Source organism: Poromitra crassiceps (assembly GCF_964638095.1).
Source record: "Poromitra crassiceps genome assembly, chromosome: 17".
NCBI lineage: Eukaryota > Metazoa > Chordata > Actinopteri > Beryciformes > Melamphaidae > Poromitra > Poromitra crassiceps.
In genome coordinates this window covers 30,510,454-30,535,900 of record NC_139635.1, presented here as the reverse complement: position 1 = coordinate 30,535,900, position 25,447 = coordinate 30,510,454, and the positions used below count along the sequence as shown (strand labels likewise).

The window sequence follows — 25,447 nt, the reverse complement described above, 5'->3', positions numbered from 1 at the left end:
CAAAGCCAATTATTCTCATAATTTTAGACAAGGCCTTGGTTAACATTATCCAAGGTCATAAAAGGGTAAACATTTGGTAGCGTTATATTTAACATAATTAGTGATATAATTAGTTCATAAATAGTTAATTAACAAATACAAATGACCAATCTTTCCATTCCACCATTTCTCCCTGCCTGGCTGCATTCCATTTGATTGTGTTCCCCTTCATGCCTTCAGTCTTAGTTCATTCACTATTTCAGTAACAAAGCCCTTTACAGCTGTTGTGGGTTGTGATAAGGTGGTTAGGCCTACATCAATAGATTAGGCCTACATGGAGGAACAGATAGTTTAGTGTCTGAAGTCTGAAGAAGGCATTAGGCCTACGACTAACATTGTCCTGCATTATTATTATTTTTAACAGAAATAAACTGCAGGAAAGAAATGAGCCACTTCTGTGCTATAAGGCAAATTACAACAGTACTGTAATTGTATGTTGTTGTTGTTGTTGGGAATTCAAGGGAATAAAATCATTCTCTGTAGCTAATACAGTTTTAGCAGCAAAATCTTACTCATGTGTGTGTTTGTAATTGTCATTGGGGTAAAGTTGGCTCAAGTTGTCCCAGCTGGAAGTAGTAGCCCACAACCACCTTGCTTTGATTGATTCACTGAACTAATTGGTACTCCAGTCCAGGCTATATGAGTTGTGCTTATTTTTTACAAGTTTATGACATCATATTGTAGGCTACTTTGTAAATAAAATTAATTTGTAAAATAAATAAATAAACTAATATAATAAAGTACTCAAAAATCAATATATCTACTTTCATTTAGATAAAGAATTGTCTCCATGATGAAATCACTTGACATAGCTAAAGTTGGACAGTAGCTAAAGTTGGACAGTAGGCATTGCTGTGCCACTTTCTCCATAATGGCTCTCCATCACAGATTCAGGCTATTACTCATCTTGAATTAATGGTCACATTATTCATTTTGTGTATGGTTGCCTAGAAACAAGGGCTGCCTCACAGGCTCATCTTACCCTGTTCTCCCCTCGACTTTGGCTCTCATGGCGTTTTCTTGGTCCTCTGGTGTGGGCTTTCCCCCAGTGCATGCCAATGACTGACAGCAGCAGGTCGCTAGCTGTGGCCTGATTTAAACTCCCCCGAAACTCTATCGGTAATCCTAACAGTCTACTGTTGCCATCCTGCATACGGTACGCCTATTTCACATCCCACCACCCAAATCAGCCATTTTGTGTCTAAAATGCAGGAAGTAACACGAGTGCAAGGAAGACATTAATTAGAGTGCTGGGACTGGACCAGCTGTCCCTCCAGCGGAGGAACAGCATCTGCTTCTTTGTTTTACTTCCTGCCTTTTAGACACAAAATGGCTGATTTGGGTAGGATGTGAAATAGGAAAATAGGTACTGGTGTTTGCTTTCCATTTAGTTTCCTTATCAATTTCCTGGATGCAGGCTCCTTGTACTTCAGTTGAATTTTAATAAATATATCAAATTACTGTAGGCTACTTTGAAAAGAACTACAGTAGAAATACTACCTCGCGGTTGTATGCCTCCAGCAACAAATCACAGTCTACATCCATGTCTGTCCAGACTCATACACGCACAAATACCTTGAAGCCCACAGCACAGTGGTGTGGACACTCAGCTTTATGGCACTTAAGGCAATGTTTGGGGGTACCTCAACAACACGGCTAATCATTTTCAACATGGAAAATGGTCCTACCCCTTATACCATCCACACACCCCCTTTCCCCCCAGCCACTCCCCATACCCTACCCACCCCTCGAAGCCCCACTCTCTACCACCTTCCTATCCCTAGCTATGGCCCGTTTCCCCTAGCCCCACCCCCTTCCATCACCATGGCCCTTCCCACCACTCACATGCCCCTAGCCACTGCCCCCACCCACCCCTCAAACCCGACTCTCTACGACCTTCCTATCCCTAGCTACAGCCCCTTCTAACCAGCAAGTGCTCACTCACTCCCACCAAAATCTAATCAGTTGAGTCCAAGTGGATGTTTGAGCCAAATTTGATGAAATTCCATCAAGGTATTCCTGAGATATCGCATTAACGAGCATGAAACGGGCAACTCATGAGGTCACAGTGACCTTGAACTTTGACCTTTGACCACCAAATGTATTTAATGATTAGATTCTGATCAGTTCATCCTTGTGTGCAAGTGGATGTTTGAGCCAAATTTGATGAAATTCCCTCAAGGCGTTCTTGAGATATCATGTTAACGAGCATGAAATGGGCGGTTGTGAGGTCACAGCGACCTTGAATATTGACCACCAAATTCGAATCAGTACATCCTTGAGTCCAAGTGGAAGTTTGAGCCAAATTTGAAGAAATTCCGTCAAGGCGTTCCTGAGATATTGCGTTAACGAACATCGGATGGATGTACGTACATACGGATAGACAAAACATAATGCCTCTCTCGCTCTCACACACACACACACACACACACACACACACACACACACACACACACACACACACACACACACACACACACACACACACACACACACACACACATTAAAATCACTAATATACTTTATATGGCCAAAGTTAATCACATACGGTAATATTTTTTCAATTCAATTCATTCATTCAATATAATTTGGTTTTGGGCATAGTAAAAACACACACAGAAAACACAGTAGACAGACATATACACAGACAACAAATCTAAGCTAAAGAGCTCATTTGGGACTATATTAGGCTGACAGTGAAAAGTGCATTTAAAAAAAATTCTAATATTCAAAGTCTATCTTCTATTTCAACTAACTTTCTCTTCCATTATCCTTTTCTTCCTCCCTCTCTATCTGTGGCCTGTTTCTTGAATAGCATCAGAGCAGATATAACACACACATAATACACTGGTCGCTCTTTCCACACCATTTGGTAAGCATGCGAAAAGCAGCTGCCAACAAGTGGCCACCTGCACCATTTGTTCTTGCACAATGCAGCACACCTCAGTCTGTGAAACTGGCAACAAATAAACAACACAGCACTTAGATGTTTATTGGGGGACGATCAGTTGTCTAATTTGCCTTGAGAGAACTTTTCCTTGTCTGACCTACCTACCACAGCCTTTCACATGACCTCTCAGCAATGTCAAGAGTAAGGTCATGTCCATATCATGTTTACAGTCCAAACACATGGGTGTTCCCTCAAATGAATTATGGACATAGCAGATGACAAGTAAGACAACGGTCAGTCACACTGAAGACAGATAGCCAAGAATGAACAGCAGATGGCGAACTGTAAATGTGACCTGGATCTTCAATATTGAATAAATACTTTATTTGAGTGAAGGTTGGTGCCAAAAACTATACACTGTGGAAGCATGTAGGCTAGGTGTACTTTTTTCTACTGTAAATCCCTCTGGACAGTGCAGACATTATTGATCAATTCTGATTCAGGATATAATTATTATTTGTACCTCTCTCAGATGATTGTGAATGTTAAAATATTTAAAAAGGATATGTTTAAAAAACTCTCAAGCGCTGTAAAAATGTATTTGTTCCTACTGTTACAACCCGGCTCAAGGAAGTAACAAAAGGAGGGGTCATAAGTAAAAGTTATAATAATAATTTATTACCTATAGGGAAAATAACTAGACAACACAGACTATACCAAACCAAAATAACAGATCAAAATGGTTCATAGGTGAGGGGGGAGAAACTGAATGGTCTGAAGGTCTTCTTCCAAGATCGAAATGTCAATAAACTGACCGGAAGCATATTCAGTGTGCAGACATTACTTTATTTTTCAAGTTCATAATTTATTTGTCCTGCTCCTGACCCACTGAGCTGATGTGCACGCTCTACTTCCTTCTTCATTAAACACATGTGCAACCATAACATTAAAGAGGACCCCGGCACTGGAACACCTAAATGGAATGGAAGTTGGAAAGCATCATTAATGTTTTGGTTACACCTGTTTACCCTGCCTTTGAGACAATCAATGGCTGCTGTGAATAGGGTCTATTATGTATTTGCCTCTGGTTCCTGTTCTCCTGTGCTATTCCCTTCTCTTAATGGCTCCTTTCAGGTATCAAGGTCTGCGGAGGATGGTGGCAAGAAGCTGGCCAGGGGGCAGCGAGGCGGGTTGGTCACACTTAAACGCATAACTTTGTATGGTTGTATTTCAACGAAGATTCTGCTTTGTAATGTAGTATGAGGTTTTAATAAGGGTTGTGCAATATTGGGCTACATTAAATGTGGACAGAGATGATGCGTAATAAGCTATAGGTTCAGTTCAAGTTCAGTGCAATAATTGTACAATATGATGCAAGGATGGGTTGTTCTGCCTTATCCCAGCAATGACTAATGATTTGGGGCATCTGGGTAGTGTAGCGGTAAAAGCACTGGCCTATACCACCAGAGACCCGGGTTCAACTCCCAGCAGCGGTACCTCCAGCTTGGTCAGATGTTCCTACAGAAACTGGCCGTGTCTGTGGGTGGGAAGCCGGTGGGGCATGAGTCCTGGTCGCTGCACTAGCATTGCCATAGTAACTAGTAATTCTATTACAGTTACTAATAATCCAAGTAACTTAAAGTTACTGCATTACTTTCTCTAGCGCTGGCACAGTGCAAAAATGAAGTGTGGAGATTGGTCTGGCTATGCAAGATTTTTGCATTGCCAGAACGCGATACATTTTCTGTCCTATAGGGCCTATAGGCAAATAAATAAAAAGTATGGTATGCAGTTTGGCTTATTGTTGAGTCCTCCTGTAAGGAGGAGGGGGGGGGGGCAGCAAAATAGCAATGTAACGTAATGTAAATGTAACATGTAATGTCACTTTTGAGACCAAGTAATAAGTAAAGTAATTTGATTCTTTTTTTAAATGAGTAATCAGTAATAAGTAACTAATTACACTTCCTGAGTAATTTGCAGGGATGCAAACTCACCAGAGTGAAAAAGGTGACAGATACCAAGGCAAACACAAAACCACTCAAAATCCTTCAATTAAGTGCCCTATATTGGGATGAAAAAGGTGACTGTCGCCTAAAGGGTAGTTTGCATCCCTGAATTTGCTCAACATGGCAAACTGAGAACATAATTCATGGTGGATCCATATAATGGAGCTGCGGGTCTGCCGGAAACCACCATATTTCTGGTTTGCAAAGCAAACGAAACTTTTGATAGATGTTGTGATATCAAGTGTACCTATTCAGCTCAGTTGCAGTCCAATCAGGCCTATAGAAATAACCATTAACATTTATTTAATTGGACATCCATCTTAAGCAATGAAAAAAATCCACCAATGATATACATAGGCGTCTTTCATCATAACTAAATTGTTTTATGTTACAGTAAGTTTATATGACAAAATAAAAATGGTTTTAGTGTGTAATTATATGAAATCATCTTTTAATGAGGAATCTCACAATTCCAGGCATCAATCATGTGTAAATACCATTTAGTGTTAGTTACTGCAGTGGAGAAATGCTGAGAATGCAGCAATGCACACTGACCCACTGTTACAGTAACGAGGCCCAGGCTCCCCTGGATTGCTCAATGCTGGAAGTTCAGCAGCAGCAGAGCGGCCTATAAAACAGCAGAGAAAGTCTGTTTTGGACACAGACATGAAAATGAAGGCTCAGATGAGACTGTTCTTTCTTCTTGCTGCGGTTACCTCGCTGGTCCAGGCCCAGACACCAGCTGAACCTGACTATGAAGATTTCCTCTTAAAACTTCAGCTTCCTGTGGAGAACTTCCGCCCGCTTCTGAATCAACTGCAAGTAGAAACTGTAAGTATGTCAGGAGACCTTAAGACAGTTTGCCTTCATACAAAGACACTGGCAATTCAAGACGTGTGACATTTGGATATTGAATTAACACTGAAATATCTTTCCTCTATTTAGCTGCAGCCAGCAGATGAAGATGTGTCTGCTGGGCCAATCAGAAGCCTGACATTTCCTGCACAAGAGACAGAGTGCGACTCCACACAGGAACCTGGCAATCTCTGCCACCTGAAGACAAATGGGGTCAGTAAAAGCATTACACGCTATCTCACCTTTGAATTGTATTTAGTCTTGTTGGAATATACTGTATTTACTTCAGGGTTGGAGTTATAATCTGAGCTTTGTGAGGGTCTCTAAAATAGGCAAATTGATGTTAGGGGCGCACGGTGGGTTGGGGTTGGCGAATACAAGTGTTGGTTACTTTTTTTCAAGTGTGATCAGTTACAAGAGAGAAAGACAGATAAAGAGAGGTCCAATACTTTCACTCTTGCACATAGGCCTACACACATATGTACACAGCACACACACAGCAGCCCATTTTGCGCCCCACACAACAAACGACGCTGTCCAAGTGCTGAACGATTATTATTTTTGGAAAATTGAAAACATGTTTCTTTTAGCCTATTTATCTCGCTAACATAAATAATACTAATTACATTGAAAAATGCATTATTTGTGATTCAAATAATGTTTGTTGCCACATAATATTAGACCCCCACAGTTGTGTGTTCATGGGGGGCTCAGAGTCTCCTTATGGGAGCTCAGCCCACATTGGCCCCCACATAACTTGAACCCTGAATTACTTGTTAAGACTGTGAACTGCGACTTGTCAGTCTTGTCTCTGTATGTTCTAGATCTCATACAAAGAAAACAAACATCTATTTTACAGACACTGATCTTGTGCAACGTGAAGGTTACCCACCCAGTCCAAGAGATCGATGACATCACATCCTCTGACGTTAGATGTGAAATGGCAACAGAGGAAGCACCACTGGTAAACTCATAATGAAATACTGCCTCACATTTTAAGCAAAACAGAATGTCAGTCAAATGTTCCAAAGGAGGAACAGCACTCATTTTGAGTGTTCAGATATGGTATTCCTATATCTTTTTGACATTTCAGTGTAGATTTGTCAACATTAAAGTTCTTTTGTATCTTTTGTTTGGGGAAAATATTGGCTATGTAGGGCCAACATTTGTTAATCTCTCAGCTCTATAGGAAGGAACTTCAACTTGTAAATTTCCACTCACTGCAGTTTTTGGTTCTGTCTTTCCTTGCTCCCCTCTAACAACAGAAAAGGGTAAGAAGAAGCAGGTCTGGCAGGGGCTCCGGGCGAGGGAACGGTGGCAGCAGAGGGGGGAGAGGCAGCAGCAGACGGAGCAGCAGCAGAGGGGGGAGAGGCAGCAGAGGGGGAAGAGGCAGCAGAGGGGGACGAGGCGGCAGAGGTCGTCCAGGAGGCGGCTCTTCAATAGCCGGAAATGGAAACAGAGGAAATAGCGGAACCCGCACAGCATAACGTTATTGTGGCTTCTACACATTTGCTCCATTTCAAATTAATTGTATGTGTCTATGTTTTGACCAATGAACTGCACTTATTCTCTAAATTGTCTGCAACTTTAAAGGGATACACCACTTTTTTGGAAGTTTAGCTCATTTGCCACATCCCCCCAACATAACCAAGATACACCATGCCTTACCGGCACTGTCCACTCAGTTTACAGTGAGCTACAGTCGTGAAGTTAGTAATTATCGCCATAGAATGGAGGCTAATGATACAGCTGTTAAAAATCTGCCGAAACACACATCTCACTGCTCCATTCTATGGCGATAATTACTAACTTCACGACTGTAGCTCACTGCAAACTGAGCGGACAGTGCCGGTAAGGCATGGTGTATCTTAGTTATGTTGGGGGGATGTGGCAAATGAGCTAAACTTCCAAAAAAGTGGTGTATCCCTTTAAATCCAATGTTTGTAACTCATCATTCCAATTGAATCATGTTGTTGATTTCTATTAAACAAGAGTGTTTATTTGAAGACGTGGTATAATCACTTCATTTATACTAAGCACCTAATCGATAAAACAAATTAGTGATGCCACCTGTTGTCAAAAGAATACAGAGAAAATGTTCAGTGATTGTTTCTAAATTGCCAATCAAATAAAAACAAAGCATGTAATGAAATAAGCCATGCATGTAAGCACCACCATACAATTAAAAGTATTAAATCCCAGTATGCAAAAATGAGATTTTTAAAAAAATAGTTTGACTATTATGTTATATTTGTAAAGCACTTCTTAAAACACAGTAAAGTGCTTTATGAACAACAAAAAACAACATCAAATTGACAAAAAAAAGAAGCTGAGAAAGCAAGAGAAATTTCAAAACAAGGCAAGAAATAAAAGTGAATCATAAAGTGGGGGCTCAAACACAGAGTATGATAATATAAAACCAAGTCTATAAAATGCACTTTGAGAGAGACAACCATTTCAAAGCCAGCCCTGATGATGGCCAATTTGGACTTTGAGCAGCAAATAGGGACCTGCCTGCAAATCAGTACACAATTAAGTCAGTATAACTTAAATCAGGGTGGTGTGGGTTTGTCTTTCTGTTCTGACAAGAATCTATAGCTGCTGTATTTTACAAGCTGGAGACAAGAGAGCGACTTTTGACTGAAGCAGGAATACTGAGATGCAGGAGACTAGTGAGAAATGCATGGATGACTTTAATATCTAGCTCTCTAAAATAAGGAAATTGCCTAATTTTCAAAATATTTCAAATATGGAAGAAACAGGATTGCACAACGAACCCAAAGACTGCATAAACAATGTAATTGGCAGACAGTAGAGAGTACATAACTACTCATGTACTAATGGAGCTGGGCCTGCCAAAAAGCACCATTTCTTATTTGCTTTCATATTCATTTGGATTTTATATCTAATAACATCTTTATATCAATATCATCCTTGCCAGTATCAAGTAACAGTGACAGTATTGAGTAACAGGTTGTCAATATATGTCCAATCAGGCCTACATAAATAATCTTTAACATTTCTTAAAATGGACATGCATCAACACTACAATCAAAACTTAAAATATTTCCATATGAACTGTCAACAGACTGCTGTATATTAAACAGTACAACTCTAACAAAACAATATTTGAAATTATTAATTCAGAAAGTGATCTGTAAAACAATTTGACATTACACACATAGGAATTCAAACTGGAGAAAGAATTAAAATATTATTTTTTATTTAAAATCAACATCACATATCCAACCACACTTCAATGATTAAATACACTCAAAATATGATTTAGTTGCCTCTCTATTCACTTACAGAAAAAAAGTGTATCATAAAGCTGTGCTGAAAACAAGTTCTTTTGGCATTTCCATGTTCAGCTAGTGTCTCTTAAGTTACAGGGGGGAAAAAGACAAACCTATGTAACAAAATAAAACATGTCTTAAAACCTATTCAACACTTTAGGATGAAAACTTAGCACCTCGTTCCAGTCACCATGATTTATAGACTGGTTTATAGTGGATAAGAAGCCATAGTATGACAAGAGGCTCGGCCATGAACTGCCAGATACAGAGCGTACTCCTGCTTCTTTACGATTGTGAAGACAGGCAGTGCAAACTTGGACACAATAAGATTAATTGTGTTGCAAAATGATACAAGATGTCAAAATTGGTCTGTTTGCAACTCATCTTACAAGTCACATTCACAATATAAGAGTACAATTCCACTGTATACTTGATGCTATACACGACGACTTGCCAAAATAAATAAATACTGTACATATGTGCTGCTAAATCTGTGAAAGGAAGTCTTATCCGGAAGTCTGGTTTACATGAAACGGTTTCTATGTAGAACTAATACTAAACCTTAATCCTAAGGCACTGCTTCAAATAAAACGACAAAGCCCCAGCAGTGAGCTGTATATGTGGAGATGATATGTCTCTCGACAACATACTGTAAACTCACTGCCTTTGTAAAAATGTAGGTTACAACAAATCAACAGCAATTACAATAGCGTATTTAACTAAGTCTAGGGTGTGACAGGAACACAGAGACATCGGTTGGTTACATTGTAACCCAGGTTATCTGAGTGGAGAGACTATTTCTCCCCACTACATGTTCAATGTAGGTATGGGATGATCCTTGATCAGCGCCAGCTGACGTGAATTACACTTTGAGACACCTCCACCTGTGGTGAGGCCATGCACTGATTACCTTGATGCTATATCAGTACCACGCAGGCGTGGCCTCTTCAGTTAACCTTGATTAGAACCGTTTGAGTGGCTCTTACCTGGAGAGATAGTCTGTCCACTCAGTGAAACCTGGGTTACAGTGTAACCAACCATTCTCCTTCATGTCGAGACTATAGTATATAGAGTACAGCAGGGATGACGTCTTTTTGTAGGCTTACCCAGAAGTCCCTGCACTTCCTGGTTCGTCGGTGTAAAATGGGATTTTTGTATGGGAATTTCGGTTAAATGCATGAAATAAGGTCTGTGCTTAACAAAAGTTTATGAAAGCGAAATGCCTACATTGGAAATGTAGTAGGGAGAGATAGTCTCGACACGAAAGACAACTTCCCCTACAGGGCGAGCTTTTACTGACCAGAGGTAAGAACGACCTGACGTGATTAGACGGTCTTTTGTGGACAATGACCATACTATGCATGTTGATGCTACGCTTATATACAAACAGTGAGAGAGGTCGTTCACGATGGAGACGGACTCAGTGTCCCTTTGAAACCTGCCCTATCTAAAATGTAGCTGATGCAATTATGTACATTTAAAAAAGTATATTTTCTGTCAGTGCAAAATTCTGAGTTAATGTTAGCATAATAATGCAGGTGTCAAAACTCATCCCTTCAACATGCACACACACACACACACACAGGCACACACAAAAACACCAAGAAAAAAGGGGAGGGGTCATTTTAAAACATGGGGAGGGGAGGGGGGGTGCAAAAAATACTTCAGACGTCTTACAGTAGTGGAGGATGAGAATGCAACAAAAGTAGGTTGATAAATCTGTGGGTATCATGTCATTTATCAGATATGCACAGTCACAAGAATACATGCCACCTTGTTTTCAAGTGTTTATCACATTCAATATCATGCAGCTGGGCATGTTATCTGTGGCTGTGCCGATTAAGCTATTAGGGAAATGGTAATATAATCCATTAAGATTTGTTTTTAAACTTCTTTTCCTAAATATTGCCTATTCAGTCTTCTGTTTTGTAGCTATAAATCATTCAGACAAAAATAATTTTTTTCATTAGCTAGTGGGTGGCACATTTTCAATTATTTCCACTAACATTATTATAATTGTGACTTATAGTGATTCATGACTTTGTAAAGTTTTGCGAAAGATTTCCCCCCCAGCAAAATAAGCTATATATATCCTTCTATATACTTTTCTTTTCCTTCTTCTTTTTTTTTTTACCCAAAAATAAATAATAAAAATATCATTCAATTAAATAGGGGTGGGGTGGGGGCGGGGAAGTTCAAATAAATAAGCCTAAACCTAAGATGCTGATGTTGAAAGCATTTCCCCCTCACAAGCTCTTGGAAAATATCAAGCAAACATAAGAGGGCTTTTACCATAATCTAAAGCTTCAACTGCTGCAGATACAGACAGTGCATGCATTACAATCAGCCCTCGTGATGAACCTCCACTTTGATGTGTGCATTTGGGGGAAAGGACACAAATTTCTAGCAGCACAAACAAATCAATGTGCACAATACAGATCTGTCAATGAAATACCACCCTGTTTTGTTCTAAGAAAAAATTCCCCACCACTATTTCTGGGAGGACATCAATGCTGGACTTGAAAGGAGCATGCTTCTGGAAAAAGCACAGAAAATGAAACCTGCCCCACTTACACCTGGCATTGAAATCCCAAAGCAGATAAGAGACACATCTAGATTGTCCCAAGAAAGGAAAGGATGCCAAACACCATCTCAAATGCCCACATGTACACAAGGGTAAATACCGGAATTCCATGTTCCTACACAGCCATTGAGGTAATATGGAAAAATAAGATTTAAATCTGTGTATGTGTTTGTTTACATGGGTGTTTAGGGATAAAGCCCAACTATGTGTCCATCTGCATTGGGATTTTAATGTCATGTGTAATTGGGGCGCATGCTTTCAATCCTGTTTTAAAGGCAAGAACAAAAATGTATTGTTATTAGTAATAGAGATATTAATACTGAGCAAAATCTGTATTTAGGCCCACTAAAAACAGACAGCAGCATTCAAAGCATATGTCCAATTAAAAGACCTGTTTCATCTAGCCTGGAGGTTTTCAAAGTGGGAGGCGGGCCTCCCCAGGAGAGGTCCAAGCAGTTTCAGGGGAGGCTCAGTGAATGGAAGTGAAAAAATTAGTTATCAAAAGGAGATCACATATAATAAGCCTAAATGTGTGTGATTTGGTTAAAGATAGTTCAGAGATACAGTAGTTTGGGGTAATTTAATTTTACTGTTTTTTCACACCTTCCCAGAGTCAGAAACTAATAAATGCCATCAGACAGACACTTGTCTATGTATTTGGGTGTAGTCTGAAGTATGTCAAACAGCAATATCAGGCTATCTTGGCAAACTCAATTGTTGAGTGTATGGGATCAAATAACAATCATGATAGGCCTACAGGAATTGAGTGAGGGGCAGAGGGGCACGCCTTTTTCCAAGCTTTGTCTGGAGGGAGGCCCACAGTCTCAGACTTTGAAAACCCCTGATCTAGCCCAAGAGAGCTTTTGCTAGATATAGTCTTCATATAGTGAGTGAAGTAATGTGGCTACAGCCAACTTTTTATGTTCTCAGTACTTTGTATCTTTCTCAAGCAGTCAATGTGGTAGTACAAAAAAATGTGGATTACATATCATGATCCAATAGGCTTACAGAAATTGAGTGGGGGTGGGGGGCACCTTTTTCAAAGCTTTGTCTGGGGGGAGGCCCACAGTCTCAGACTTTGAAAACCCCTGATCTAGCCAAAGAGAGCTTTTGCTAGATATATATAGTCTTCATATAGTGAGTGAAGCAGTGTGGCTACAGCCAACTTTTTATCTTCTCAGTACTTTGTATCTTTCTCAAGCAGTTGATGTGGTAGTACAAAAAAATGTGGATTATTCATAGATAAGCAAGACGTAAAAGTGTATTTACATATGACAAGGGCCAAATAGAACAATGTAAAACATTCAAATTAAACTTTCATCATAATCAAACTTGGTCAGGCAGCTATAAGGATACAGCTTGCAGTCTTTGTAACACAGATAAAGACAACACTCTGTGAAAAAAGTGAAATTAGACCCTCACTGTAAACCCCCCACAAGCACAAATAAAACTTAAATTGTGCATACAGAGGCACAGCAGAAGTTGTGATGAGCCTTTTGCGTTCCACAATTAAACTGCCCCACCTAGCATCACACAGTGATCCTGTTCACACACTATATTCTCTCTCTCACTCTCTCTCTCACACACACACACACACACACACTTTGAGCGTTTTTTAAGCGGTGCAGCCGCTTCTATAAGTGACAATGTGTGCCCATCCGTTTTTACAGAGATTTCAGCAACTCACGAGAGGTGCGCACAAGATTTAGCCTAGGCCCCTCCCCCGTGCCTCTACAAGGAAGCCGGAGTGGGGACAAAATGCACCGCGGCTCCGAAGCTGGTGAAGCACGCACGCACGGGCACATGCATGCGCACACACAGTGCCAGAAAGAGGAGGAGAAGTATAGGGTACGACCTGCGCAAACCTGCACCGCTTACTTCAACTGGGTGTGATTTTTTTTTTAATACAAGTTTATAACAAATAGAGTGGATGGTGAAAGGGACGGAAGACTTATGGTTTCCCTGATGCCACAGTCCGCCGGATGTGACAGGAGGAGGCATGGAGGTGCAGAGACAGTGGTTATTCAATGAGCTCCTCCACCTACAAACGCTGAACGATGCTTTAAAGGTCCAAGCTAAATTCTCCATGAAGATCATCTAAGGCCACAATGTTCGTTGAAGAAAGTAAAGTGTAAACACTACAAAAAAAAAAGAGAGAAAAGAGAGATGATCATAGCTATGCGTCCTTGCTGGGATAAAAAGCCATTTTTGGTGGCTTCCATTCAAGAAACGAGTCATGTGCAATCTTATAGAGTTAGTTAGAGAGAGCACATACCCTATGACATAAGGCACTTCAACAACTACTCCTGGTGCGCTGCTCTGGAGCAGAGCCACTGTTAATCTCCTGTTCTCCTTCATCCTCCTCCTCTTCCTCTCTCCAGCCGCCCAGGTGGAGCGTGGTGGGCATGGAGCTGCTGGCAGCAAGGCCACTATGTGCCTGGAAACCTGATGAGAGCGAGGACATACAGGCAGAATCCAGTCAATGCAGAAGAAGAACACAGGATCCAGAGTCCATGCTCTGCAGCGAGCCAGCAGTTGGGTCTTACTTTCAGACTTAGTTTGGACTAGGGGTGCACCGATCACGTTTTTTGCCACCGATCACCGATTGCCGATCGCCTATGGGAAATATCTGCCCAACCGATCACCGATTACCGATCACCGATATATAAACAAACAAAAAAAGTTTGGAAACTTTCGGTCGATTATTTCTCCCCTTTAATAATACCAATTGGCATTGTATTTTATATCGTTGGAAAGCCTGATTAGTGATAGGGCTTTTTTTTTTATAAAAAAAAAAAAAAAAAAAAATTATATAAAAAAATATCGGCAATCAGCCGATCGCATATTTGAGGTCAAAATCGGCCGATACAGATTGCTTGCCGATCGATCGGTGCACCCCTAGTTTGGACACTAAATTGCAATTATTTATTTAGATATGAGGATGCTCCGTGTGACGATATCTACATTTTTAAGCATGAAAAGAACTTAGAACGTCACAGAGAAGCCATGCATTAGAGTATGTTCGCTGCTGTAACTTACTGAAATAAAGTGCCTCCACTGCAGACTTGTGACAGCAAAACAACTACATGAAGGGGTCGAGTAACGTCACTGAAGCCGCTGCCTGCTACAACCAACAGCTTCATCAACGTTTTTCATGGCGCGGCCATATGCTAGGGTTTGACCTAGCCTTGTTTTTGAAAGGCTTACAATCCTCATTCTATGCAAAAAAGAGAACTCCTTATGAGTTTGTTTCCCTTTCCCCCCCACACAGAGGCCGGAAGGGCCTTCAAAATTAATATTTTGATTTACCAGCGTTGGTGCGTAGCTCTCTCATCGGCACTGGGTTCTGCCACTGCCCTGAAGTTCTCTGGGGCTGGGAGCTCTGCTGGTGGACCTGGAGAGACAGGCAGGCATCACGGCACAGCAGAACAGAGTGCTACACCAACACTACAACAACAACACAAACCTCCAGGCAAACCACAGAGAACTAGCTCCAGGATAAATATGATCGTCTGTTCGTGGTCAGGAAATTACCTCGTGCATGTAGATGGCATGGAGGCTCATCTCCGCTGAGGCAAACTCTGAAAGCAGTGCATTGCTCCGGATACGAGAGTCGCTGTCAGACATACTGAGAGAGACACACTGTGTTATCCAAAGCCACAGATTAGTCTACGGCTACACATTTATCAGTGTCACTAAACACTAATCCAGATGCAGTATGTAATCAAGAGGTCAAATCTATACTGCCATTAGGCCAGTAGAGAATGCAAAGGCTGATGATGAGTTACCTGTGGATGAGGGTGCGATCGCTGCGGTACATGGTGCTCTCTGGGTGGGTGGAAAGGGGCAGGAGGCCATGTGAGCGGCTGCGGCCGGCGTGTGCGGGCTGAGAGGTGGACAGAGAGGCCAAGACGCTAGCCGCCGCAGAGGCGGCCGTGCTGCTCGGTGGGCGGGCGTGGCGGTCGCGCCCCGGCAGTCCAGACGCAGTGAGAATGGGGTGGGCCAGGACACTGGCCAATACGCTGTCAGGCTGGACACAACGACACACATCAATACATTAAGTAAATTCTTCCTCTCTCATCTTTCCAACATGTGCCCTTAACGAGCGGACTCTGCCTTAGTTAACGAACGTTAATGAGCAGAGTTTTTTCCTGCCTTGCAATGGTGAAAACCATAATCTATAAGTCTATAAAGTCTATATATAAGTCTACTGTATATATAGTCTATAAAGCTGAAGTGTGCGTTAAGGACATACATGTAAGCTGTGACACTTAAGTGAATAATTCTACCTGAGTAGACCTTCTTACTTACTTCTACGAGGGATCAGCTGAGCAGCATTTTGGTAAACAAACCGCGTCACTGGGTGGCAACGGCAATGGAACCCTATGGAGCCTTAGCTTTGGGAGGCTTGAGTGTCTGACTCTAGCCGGCTAACTCTGTTTACATTTTAAAAAGTACGACAGTTCACACATTAATATGACATGCATATATTATACATCAAACTCTTGAGCTACTTCTGCTCTCACTCAGAATGTCAAAAGATAAGCGATGTGATGTATAGTTTTTGAGATATTAATGTTTGTTTGGCACAACTCATACTAATAACTGCCGTGGGGTTCCGCATTTCTGGGTGGCAAGTGACGTCACGCTGATTTGTCCTATATCATGGTCTGGGAGAAAACTCTTCTGATTGGCCGGCAGGTTAAATTTTAAATTAAATGGTACTGTTTAACACACACAATCGGTAATCACTGTTCTAAATTCATCCGCTACCTAAACTGTAACCTTCTAAAGAAATCTGAATATTTTATTGGCCTGTCGCCATCTTGGGGTTCTTGCGCAGCTCGTGCGAGACAGAACAAGACCAGGGGTTTCCCAGAGCCGCAGCTACGCCTGCTATTGGTCCGTGATTGGCAAGCTGCGCGATCACTGGACAGGCTAACTGTCAATCACGCCAAAACATAGTCTTTTCTTCTTTACTCTAAACGGGTGAGTTATATAAGCCCCCCCTCCCGTACAGTTGTTATGAAAGGTGAAACTAGCTACAGTAAGTAGTAGACCCAAACTGAAGGAGAGGGTTCTTCGCCTCCACGTCGCATTTTTTTTTAAATATCTTTCTTGTTTGTATCACTGACATGGTCCTCAGGGTTTCTTACCCCAGATGCAGAGTTGTTGGACAGCAGCGAGGTGCAGAGAGGAGCCTCAGAGAGCAGCAGCTGGGTGGAGGGGCCTCCCTGGGCGTCATGGTGCACCTTCTCCTTCAGATGGCTGATGAACACGGAGCTCTCCTGGGGGGGCTGCCAGCGCGGGTTCTTGATGGTGAAGTGCATGAGGGACAACTCTGTCTTTCCGTTCTCAGCCTGCTGGTAGACAGAAGCCTCTGTCTGGCCCTCGGACATCCACTGCAAAGACATCAGAGGATAGAAAAATGAATCAGAGCAACTATCAAAACGTTGAGAGAACGATCTAGAAATGAAACATTTACTGTAACCCCAACTTGTTGAGAGTCATCCACTCTCCCGCTACAGAAAGCTAATGACTGGATTGGCACAGAAAACATAAATGTTGAATAACTAGGTGAATCCTACGCAACAGAAGTACTCAGCCTTACCATTGGGTTTCCATGGCGTCGGATGTCCATCTGTGCGAAGGAGCAGATGTCCCCGACTCCAATCACCTCCACGGTGAAGTTCCGGAAGAAGTCAATGATCTCCAGCGACTTGTTCCTCAGGTGGAAGATGAGGATGAAGGGCGTGACAATAGGACTGAGCAACTCCTCCAAGATGAACACCTGATTTGCACAAAGACAGCACTTATAATGCATCGAATTTTAAATATAGTCAAATTCAAAATGATAAATTTTGCCAGCTTTTAAATACAACCTTTAAAATCAATTAACAAAATACAGTACATCAATAAATCATTTGTGTCATATTGTGTCTAGTCTCATGTTTTTGCATTGACCAGGTGCTACATGGAAAAATACATCAATCACAGCCAAAACTCATCCATAATTTCAGTTGTGAGTGTGACAAATGAGTTGTCTATCCACAGAGTTTATGCCTTCCTCACCGCTTTGTACTGGAACAGCTGTGCTACTTCGTCGCGGGTCTCGCCCTTGTTAGCATTGCCCCTCCAGTGGTCTGGCATGTAGTGAATGTATGCCAACACGCACTGCAACAGCTGTTCTGGACACCACACCATATGCTCATCTGGGATGAAGGACCTGGCGTAGGTTGGGAGCACAACAAATCATTAAAAAAATCCACCACAGCATTACCTTAGCATGTCAGAGAAGTGAATTAGGAATGTCTAGAGGTTTGCTTTTCGGACTGAAAATGTGTGACCATTTAAGAGACAAGAAAAGTTTTCATGACTCCATGAATAATTGGTAGGTAGGATCATAACACTGGTACATGAAATAGCAGCCCCTCTTAGAAGTGCCATTCAAGCCCAACTGTCTGTATATTGTATACAAAATAAACAAAATAAGAACACTAAATAAAATGATGACTCTTTCTTAAAGTGCAACACAAGAGTGGTCCAGCAATGGGCCGTGGAAGAAACAGGTCCCCGACTGAAAACTACCCTGAGAGATCTAGATAAAACTCTGCCAGAAACACTAGCCCTGTTCCAAACTGTTCCCTATTACAGAGACGACGATAAAGTGTATTCGCCATTTTCTTTTACTAGTGTCCGAATACGCAACTGTTAATTTGATTCACTATATACACTATAAAATACCCACAATGCACTACAAATTCTAGCGAAGAGCAAATGCACCCTACATTTTCTCCCATATACCACAATGCAATGCGGTCATGTTTACCAAAGGAGTGAGGTAATGTGCGAAACTCATTTGATCGTTCCCCATATAGTTTACTAATAGTGAACTCTTATGATAAACACTACATGGGGAATAGTGAGTGAGCGAATGACTGAGTGAACCGACGGCTAATGTGTTACCCTCCAGCTGCTGCCCTCACCTGGTGATCGTGATAACCACTCCCAGCACAGTGATAGCAGTCAGAATGTGCTGCACCGTCAGCACGTCCTCGTCGTAGACCGTCAGGGCAATGAGCACAGCCAACACTGAGCCTGAGAAGAAGGCCACATTCTTAGCCATCACAGACAGCAGCGGCGATGTAAAGGAGTTCATGTACTTGGAGGTGGGTTTGTAGCCGCGACCCAAACGCCCATGCAGCTCGTGGTCCAGCTCGTTGAAGTGTCGCAGGTACAGCCGGCCGTAGAGGGACCAGCGTCGCGCGCCCAGGCTTCCAGGCTCTCGTCGGATCACCTCCGTGTAGCTGAAGAAGGCGTAGAGCACCTGCCACACCAGGATGAACGGGCAGAGCAGCAGGTTGGTCAAGCCCATCATCAGGATAACCCTGCTAAGCTGCTGGGCAAGCTCCAGGCGGTTTCCAGCCCGCTTGTACTTGGGGTGCAGGTTCCACTTATTCTGAAAAAGCGAGCCAGGCCCCCAGAAGAGGATGAGCTCAAAGTTGTACTTCAGGCCCTGGGTGAGGAAGACCACATTGCCCAGCAGGGGGAGCTGCAGCTGCACAGGTAGCAGAGATTTGTTGACCATGGCCACCATGTAATTCTTGAATCGCAGGATGCGGTGATAGATGTCAAGCTCTGTCAGCTCCTTCTTGTGGATGCACATCTGCTGCTCTCGTTGCAAGCTGATGAGCCGGTCCTGGACTTCCTGCCATGTGAAGTTGCACAGTTCATCCTGGGAGAAGGTGGAAAGGAGCATAAGGGAAACTTGAGTGACTAATACGGAGACAAAACATGACACCAAACCTCAGATCTGTGACACAGATCAGTGACATCACCCTAGGATTGTTTGTCATTTCATTTCTGGTCATTCATAAGCTCAAAACAGCTATTTTCAAAATGTTGTTGTGGATGACCTATTGCTCCATGTATAGAACACGCCTTACCATTCTGATCTTCAGTGCTTTGATGTAGAACTGCCGAATCTCCCAGTAGCTCAGAACGTTGCAGAAGACTTTGATAAGCCGATAGAGCCAGAAGATGGCTGCCATGATAAGGAGGAATATGATCCAGCTGTTCTCTTGGATGCTGAATAGAAACAGAAAGGATGAAGGGATAGCAAAGAGAGGAAGATAATCTGACAAATTGCTCAAAACAGAAGCGGGCTCATAAAGGCATCTGGGATTCAGAATTATAAGGACAACCATCTAAAGCGGGTATTCAAGGGTGCAAGCATGACCCCTCCCAGGCCCCCACCCTCATGTTTGTATATGTATATATTCACTACACATGATAAACAGATGAGGAATTTTGCAACTGTTGCTGTATGTAATGCATTCAGACACCAAGTTCTTGTTTACATGTTGCGCATTCAAGAGCCAACATACTTGAATCCACAAATAAGGAAGGAAGCTTCTGAGTATCCTGTGTCAAAACAAGACAACCCTGGATATCAGGAAATCTATACTGTACATGTACCACAGTAGCCAGTGTTAGTGTGATTGCTGTTGGTCTCTTGAATTATTTAATTGAATAGAAACAAACAAGATGGTAGAATGATGGAGGGACAAGTATCTGGGTTTAAATTAAAATGGAAATCAGAGAGGGGTTAAAGATCGTATGAGAAAAATAGAGATGATATTGATATAAACGATTATTCCGCTATGGTCCAGCAGCTCATGGGCAAATTGATGATAAGCCTACTAGACTAGCAAGAGAAAAACAAGCATCGGCTAGGCTACATCTTGGAAAAAGATGACGGGGGTGGGGGTGGTCTATGCCTTGCAGCCAGCTAGTGAGGTGTCATGTGTTTATCAGCATGCTGGCCCAGCCAAGTTGTCAGTGTCTAAGTTAGCCAGCTTTACCACACAGAAGCTATCAATTACATCTGCCCCATTTCCTAATAGCACTCTGAACATAGCGCACAACAAAATAACTTCCTCGTAATCCGTGTTGTACACTAGAAGCATTCATTTGCCCTTACGCATCAGCTTTGAAGCATTCAACATGAAACAAAACCACTAGGCTAGGATCAGCTTTGCTCTGTAGATAAACCCTAATCTCTTCAACGCACGTGTGCCTAAAATAACTGAGTCAGAAACAAGTTTCTCGGAAACAAGTTTCACTTGCACTATGAAGTAAACAAACTTAAAACGAGGTTTGACTTTGGTCAAACAATTCCACGTGCACCTTGTACTTTTTGGTTAAAAATAAATAAATAAATAAATAAATAAATAAATAAATAAATAAATAAATAAATAAATAAATAAATAAATAAATAAATAAATAAACAAACAAACAAACAAACAAACAAACAATCAATCAAACCTTTAGCACTAACTGACCTGGTAATCAGTTGTCACCATAGGTATTCAGACTTTTTTCCCCTCCCAACTTGTGATCAATGATTGTAATTAGGCAGAGGTCTTCAAAATGATAATACACCTACATGTTCTAGCTATGTCCAAAATGATCACATTTCTGGAACTCTACGTTTAAAGCTCTGTCAGATGTCCTGGGACACGAGGTAGCTGGCTTTATTTGGGATACCGGGAGAGGACAGTCAGCACAATGTTTATAACACTTTTGGCACGCAGATTGATATTGAACTGGAAACAGGCACAGCCCCCCAATCAAACTATATGGATTAGACGTCCATAGACGTCATGCAACACCTTAAACTAGAAAAACTCAGATTCACCTTACAAGCTTCTACTGAGACATTTTACAAGACTTTGCAACCCTTCATTGATTATGTAGAAGCTAGGCAATCAACTTTGTTATAACTCTGCCACAAAGGCTAGGTTATACCTATGGTAGGATGTCAATACTCACCATGTAAAGTAGCTTTGTACTTTTGATCATATTTATTCTGTATTATGCTGTGTGAGTGTGCATAAGAACGCTGTTGTTTTTGTAACATTTGATACAATTTGTATGCACTGCTTTCTGTCGGTTAACTGAAAAATACCAATAAACAGATGTAAAAAAAAATGACAATGCAAATGTAACATCTGAGTCACATTGCCATAGTTTCTGTGGTAGTTGTGTCTTTTTGGACTATGTGTGAAGAGTACAAGCAATTCAAATTAAAACATCACTACGGATACTCAGGTCAGCCAATAATGGTAGTTAACTGTTCATGATCTCATATGGGGTTTTGTGTGCTAAAAGGTGGAAATGTTCTACTAAAGTTAAATATTTATTTTAAAGTGCTAAGCGTTATTATTATTATTATTTTTTTGCCTGCCATTTTAAATACATGAGAGCTGTCTTCATATTCTGGCCTGGGTTGAAGAAAGAGACGCACAGGGTACGGTAAAGTAGGCCACTGCTCCATATTCCTAGCCTATGAATGTGACTGTATCTTGCAGTTTCAAAGCATAGTTGACAGAATCCAATAAGCAATTATTAGGTTTTAAATGTATGATTACAACTTAATTAGGCCAGACAAATGATTTCCCTCCAAAGGCCTGATAAGGTTTTGCTGTCTCTAAAGAGTCCCTATCACTACCATAGCCTAGAACTGCTTGAGAACACAGTACCCAATCTGCAATTTCAGTGGTCCCTGTAATGAGAGGATAGCCTCATCATATTTCTTTCACTCACCCCCCCCCCCCTTCCCAACCAGCTTAACTGTGTCAGAAAAAAACTTACAGCAATTCCACATAAGCCCAGTCTCACACACCTAGAAGCTCTCCATAATAACTATTATGCATGATTACCTCTGAGTGCACTGCTGGCTAGGTAGGATGGCATCTGGCAGAGTGACCTTGTTTCTGTCCAAGGGGTTCTGTCCCGGCCCGGTGTGGTTGACTGCTCGGTTGGCAAACAGGACATCATACTCCACGCAGTTGAATAGGAACGTTGTGAAAGTGACAACAAACAGAAACTGACTGTGACAAGGAGGGAGGGGGGGGGAATAGATTAATTGTGTTCATGCTTAATGACAGATTGAGCAAATCTGTGAAAGTGATGGTAACATACAATTTAATATTCAAGGTCATTTTTAACATCAAGTCACAGACAATGGTATTTGTTCTGCATATCAATAGACAGTTGATTTGATTATAATAATACGGTGGTTAAGACTTTGCAAGCATAATGCGCAGCACAGTAATCTATTGACAAGGAATATGATGACAGGCTGAGGTTTGTTTTCAGCTGTCATCATGATGGAGATGGATTTTCCCAAGCTCATTAATGGAGGGGCCCCATGTGAATGAACCCACTGTTAGAATCAGACAAACACCAGATCACCTATTTAGCTCAGACTGTAAATTCAACACAAATTCAGGATTAAATATCCACAGAACACAGTTATCTTCCCTACTTCTTTATTAATGTATATTGACCTGACCGCAATGCTGCATACAGACACTAAGACAAATTCCTTGTATGTAGTATGTACAGTAACTTGCATATTGTGGCAATAAAAGTGATTCTGATTCTGATCAAATAATAAGGATGCCCTACTGACCTGGAGCCAGCAAAAAAAGAAGAAGAAGAAGAACAACAACAACAACAACAACAACAACAACAACAACAACAACAACAACAACAACAATCTCAGGCCAACGAACTAAGCAGTCACTATCCTATCCTGAATGTGCCAACACTTGGCAAAGGCTGTAGATGTGAGCATTTCCCCAAAAATGATTCCCATTCAAGTGGGAATTTAAAGTAGAAATCAAACACTGTCCATGTGTATGTTGGTTCATACTCCAACCAGCCCGATGAGATTTATTTTTTCAGACAAGAGACTTAGGCTAAAAAGAATATGTCACACAAAATCATTTGTTTAATAGAAAAGCATTAAATTAATAGATGATGATTTAGAACAAAATTAAGTTTTGTTTGGGGGCAATAGGTATTTCTTGTGAGATTTAAGTATAGCTGTTGTGACAGATCTTCTGGCTGAGCTTGTTCATGTTGAAGCCTGAAGCATTCTCAACTGTCATAACAACATGAAATATTACCAGCAAGATAACTGCAGCCAGATCTAACTGAAAACAAAGGTCCCACTCAGAATTGTACACTAATACTGATGCTCCTAATTAAAAGTATATTCCTATTTATGTCCTATGATGTATTCATTTTGTAATAGAAATTAAGATTTTATACTGAATACTTACATGAGTTCGAAGAACTCTGTCAACATCATACAAGCAAAGCCATTCTTTTGATGAAAATGATAGATGTGGATAGTGCAGTTAAGGTAAATATAAGATATATACAGACAGTGGTTTCCACTTTCAATTGCACACATTCATGTCATGATATGGCAAGCAGTGAGGAGGGGCTTTTGGGGCGAACAAAAGAAAGAACAAAGAAAGCATTTAAAGACCACATGAACCGGGTCTCAGAGAGGGTCGGTGACGTATCAGACTGAAAACAGATATTCTGAGATGAAAGAGGGTTGAGAGGCGGGCCATAGCGTGTCGATTATTTGATTTGACAGTTCTGGGGACTGGAGTTGGCATTGGCCAATCCTGGTGTGTTCCACCCCCAAATCGAGCGTGTTCTGGCGTTACGGGAGTGGGCTCCGGAGAGAACCGGGGCAGCAGGCTGCTTCCGTGTGGACTGGTGCGGACACGCCAAGGCAAGAGTGCTGCCTGAACGGCTTGGAGTGTTGACTAGCCGCGGTAAAGAGCTGCGGTAAATACAATATTCCTGGAATGCGAGTTTAACAAACCAGTTACATGTCCTTTGCATTCTACATTAAAATGAAGTCATTACAGTTTGTGCGGGCGAGACCTCGAGGGATAATCAATGAGGTACGGTAGAAATGAGCGATGAGGAGGAGGAGGGCAAGGAGGACAAGGATGAGGCATGGCAGGCTAGAAAGCTCGCTCTGTTTCTAGGATATATATGTGTGACAAGAAACCAGTTACAAATAAGTTGACAGTACAAAAAAGGATATCCTTGTGAAGAAGTTGTCCAGGTTCTTGATGTGGTGCCATGAGTCTGTAAGAGAATGAGCATAAAGCATTAGGTTACATACATAGCTGCATTATGTACTACATAATTATCATTATCTACTACATAATGATACAGGCTATATCGAAACGTATCTATATCTTTGGCTGTAAACCCACTGTAAAATGTACTCTCAATTACTTTTTAAAATTGCCAAGTTATTAGGTACATTGATTTATTGTTTTGATCCCCATTAATAGCTCCAGCTACTCTGGCGTCCACGTGTAAACACAAAAATACATTACACAACACAGAACATTGCACAACACATTAACAGAAGACAAGGATAAACGCAGACAACATTAGCTACATTAAGTTAAAACATCACGTCAAATGTCAAAAATAATCAGAGAAACCTGTCTGTGCAGTTAGCTATTCAAACAGCTATAACGTATGCATTTTGACATGTTTACCTTTCAGGGCCTCTGGCACATGCACCAGTAAATCCTCCTCCCCTGGCGGTGAGTCCTCCTCAAAGTCCTCAATTCTCTGATACTCCTGGTAAGCTTCAAAGTTGGCCATTGTGCTTCACATTCTTACAGTCACTCCATAATACTGAGACAGTTTTAGTAGACACTTGTGAAAATGCACGAATACAGCCTCTTAATTTTAGCTAGCAGCGGCTGGACCAATTAGGTTAGCTAACGCTAGCTACCGTCAACATTAGCCAACTTGCTATGTTGGATGGCCAGTGTCAGCGTAGCACGCGTGCATCTACCGTGTCATGATCTCGTCCAACTTTGTTAACGTTAATACTGAGTAGCGGTTAAAAAGTGTGAGAGTAAAACCGCAAACAAAT

The 25,447-nt window shown here is 41.5% G+C and overlaps 1 protein-coding gene across 1 annotated transcript; it reads right to left on the bottom strand.

Moving 5' to 3' along the window:
* Positions 1-13,914: 13,914 nt before the first annotated feature.
* atg9b (autophagy related 9B) lies at positions 13,915-25,170 on the bottom strand (the record flags this gene model as incomplete). Its single annotated transcript, XM_083653404.1, has 13 exons — positions 13,915-14,115; positions 14,980-15,064; positions 15,205-15,298; positions 15,459-15,700; positions 16,827-17,072; positions 17,282-17,461; positions 17,743-17,896; positions 18,657-19,405; positions 19,617-19,758; positions 22,395-22,565; positions 23,805-23,869; positions 24,593-24,636; positions 25,062-25,170. The coding sequence occupies 13 exons, from the start codon at positions 25,168-25,170 to the stop codon at positions 13,964-13,966; spliced, it is 2,433 nt and encodes an 810-aa protein (XP_083509530.1). The 3' UTR covers positions 13,915-13,963.
* Between the last annotated feature and the right edge of the window lie 277 nt (positions 25,171-25,447).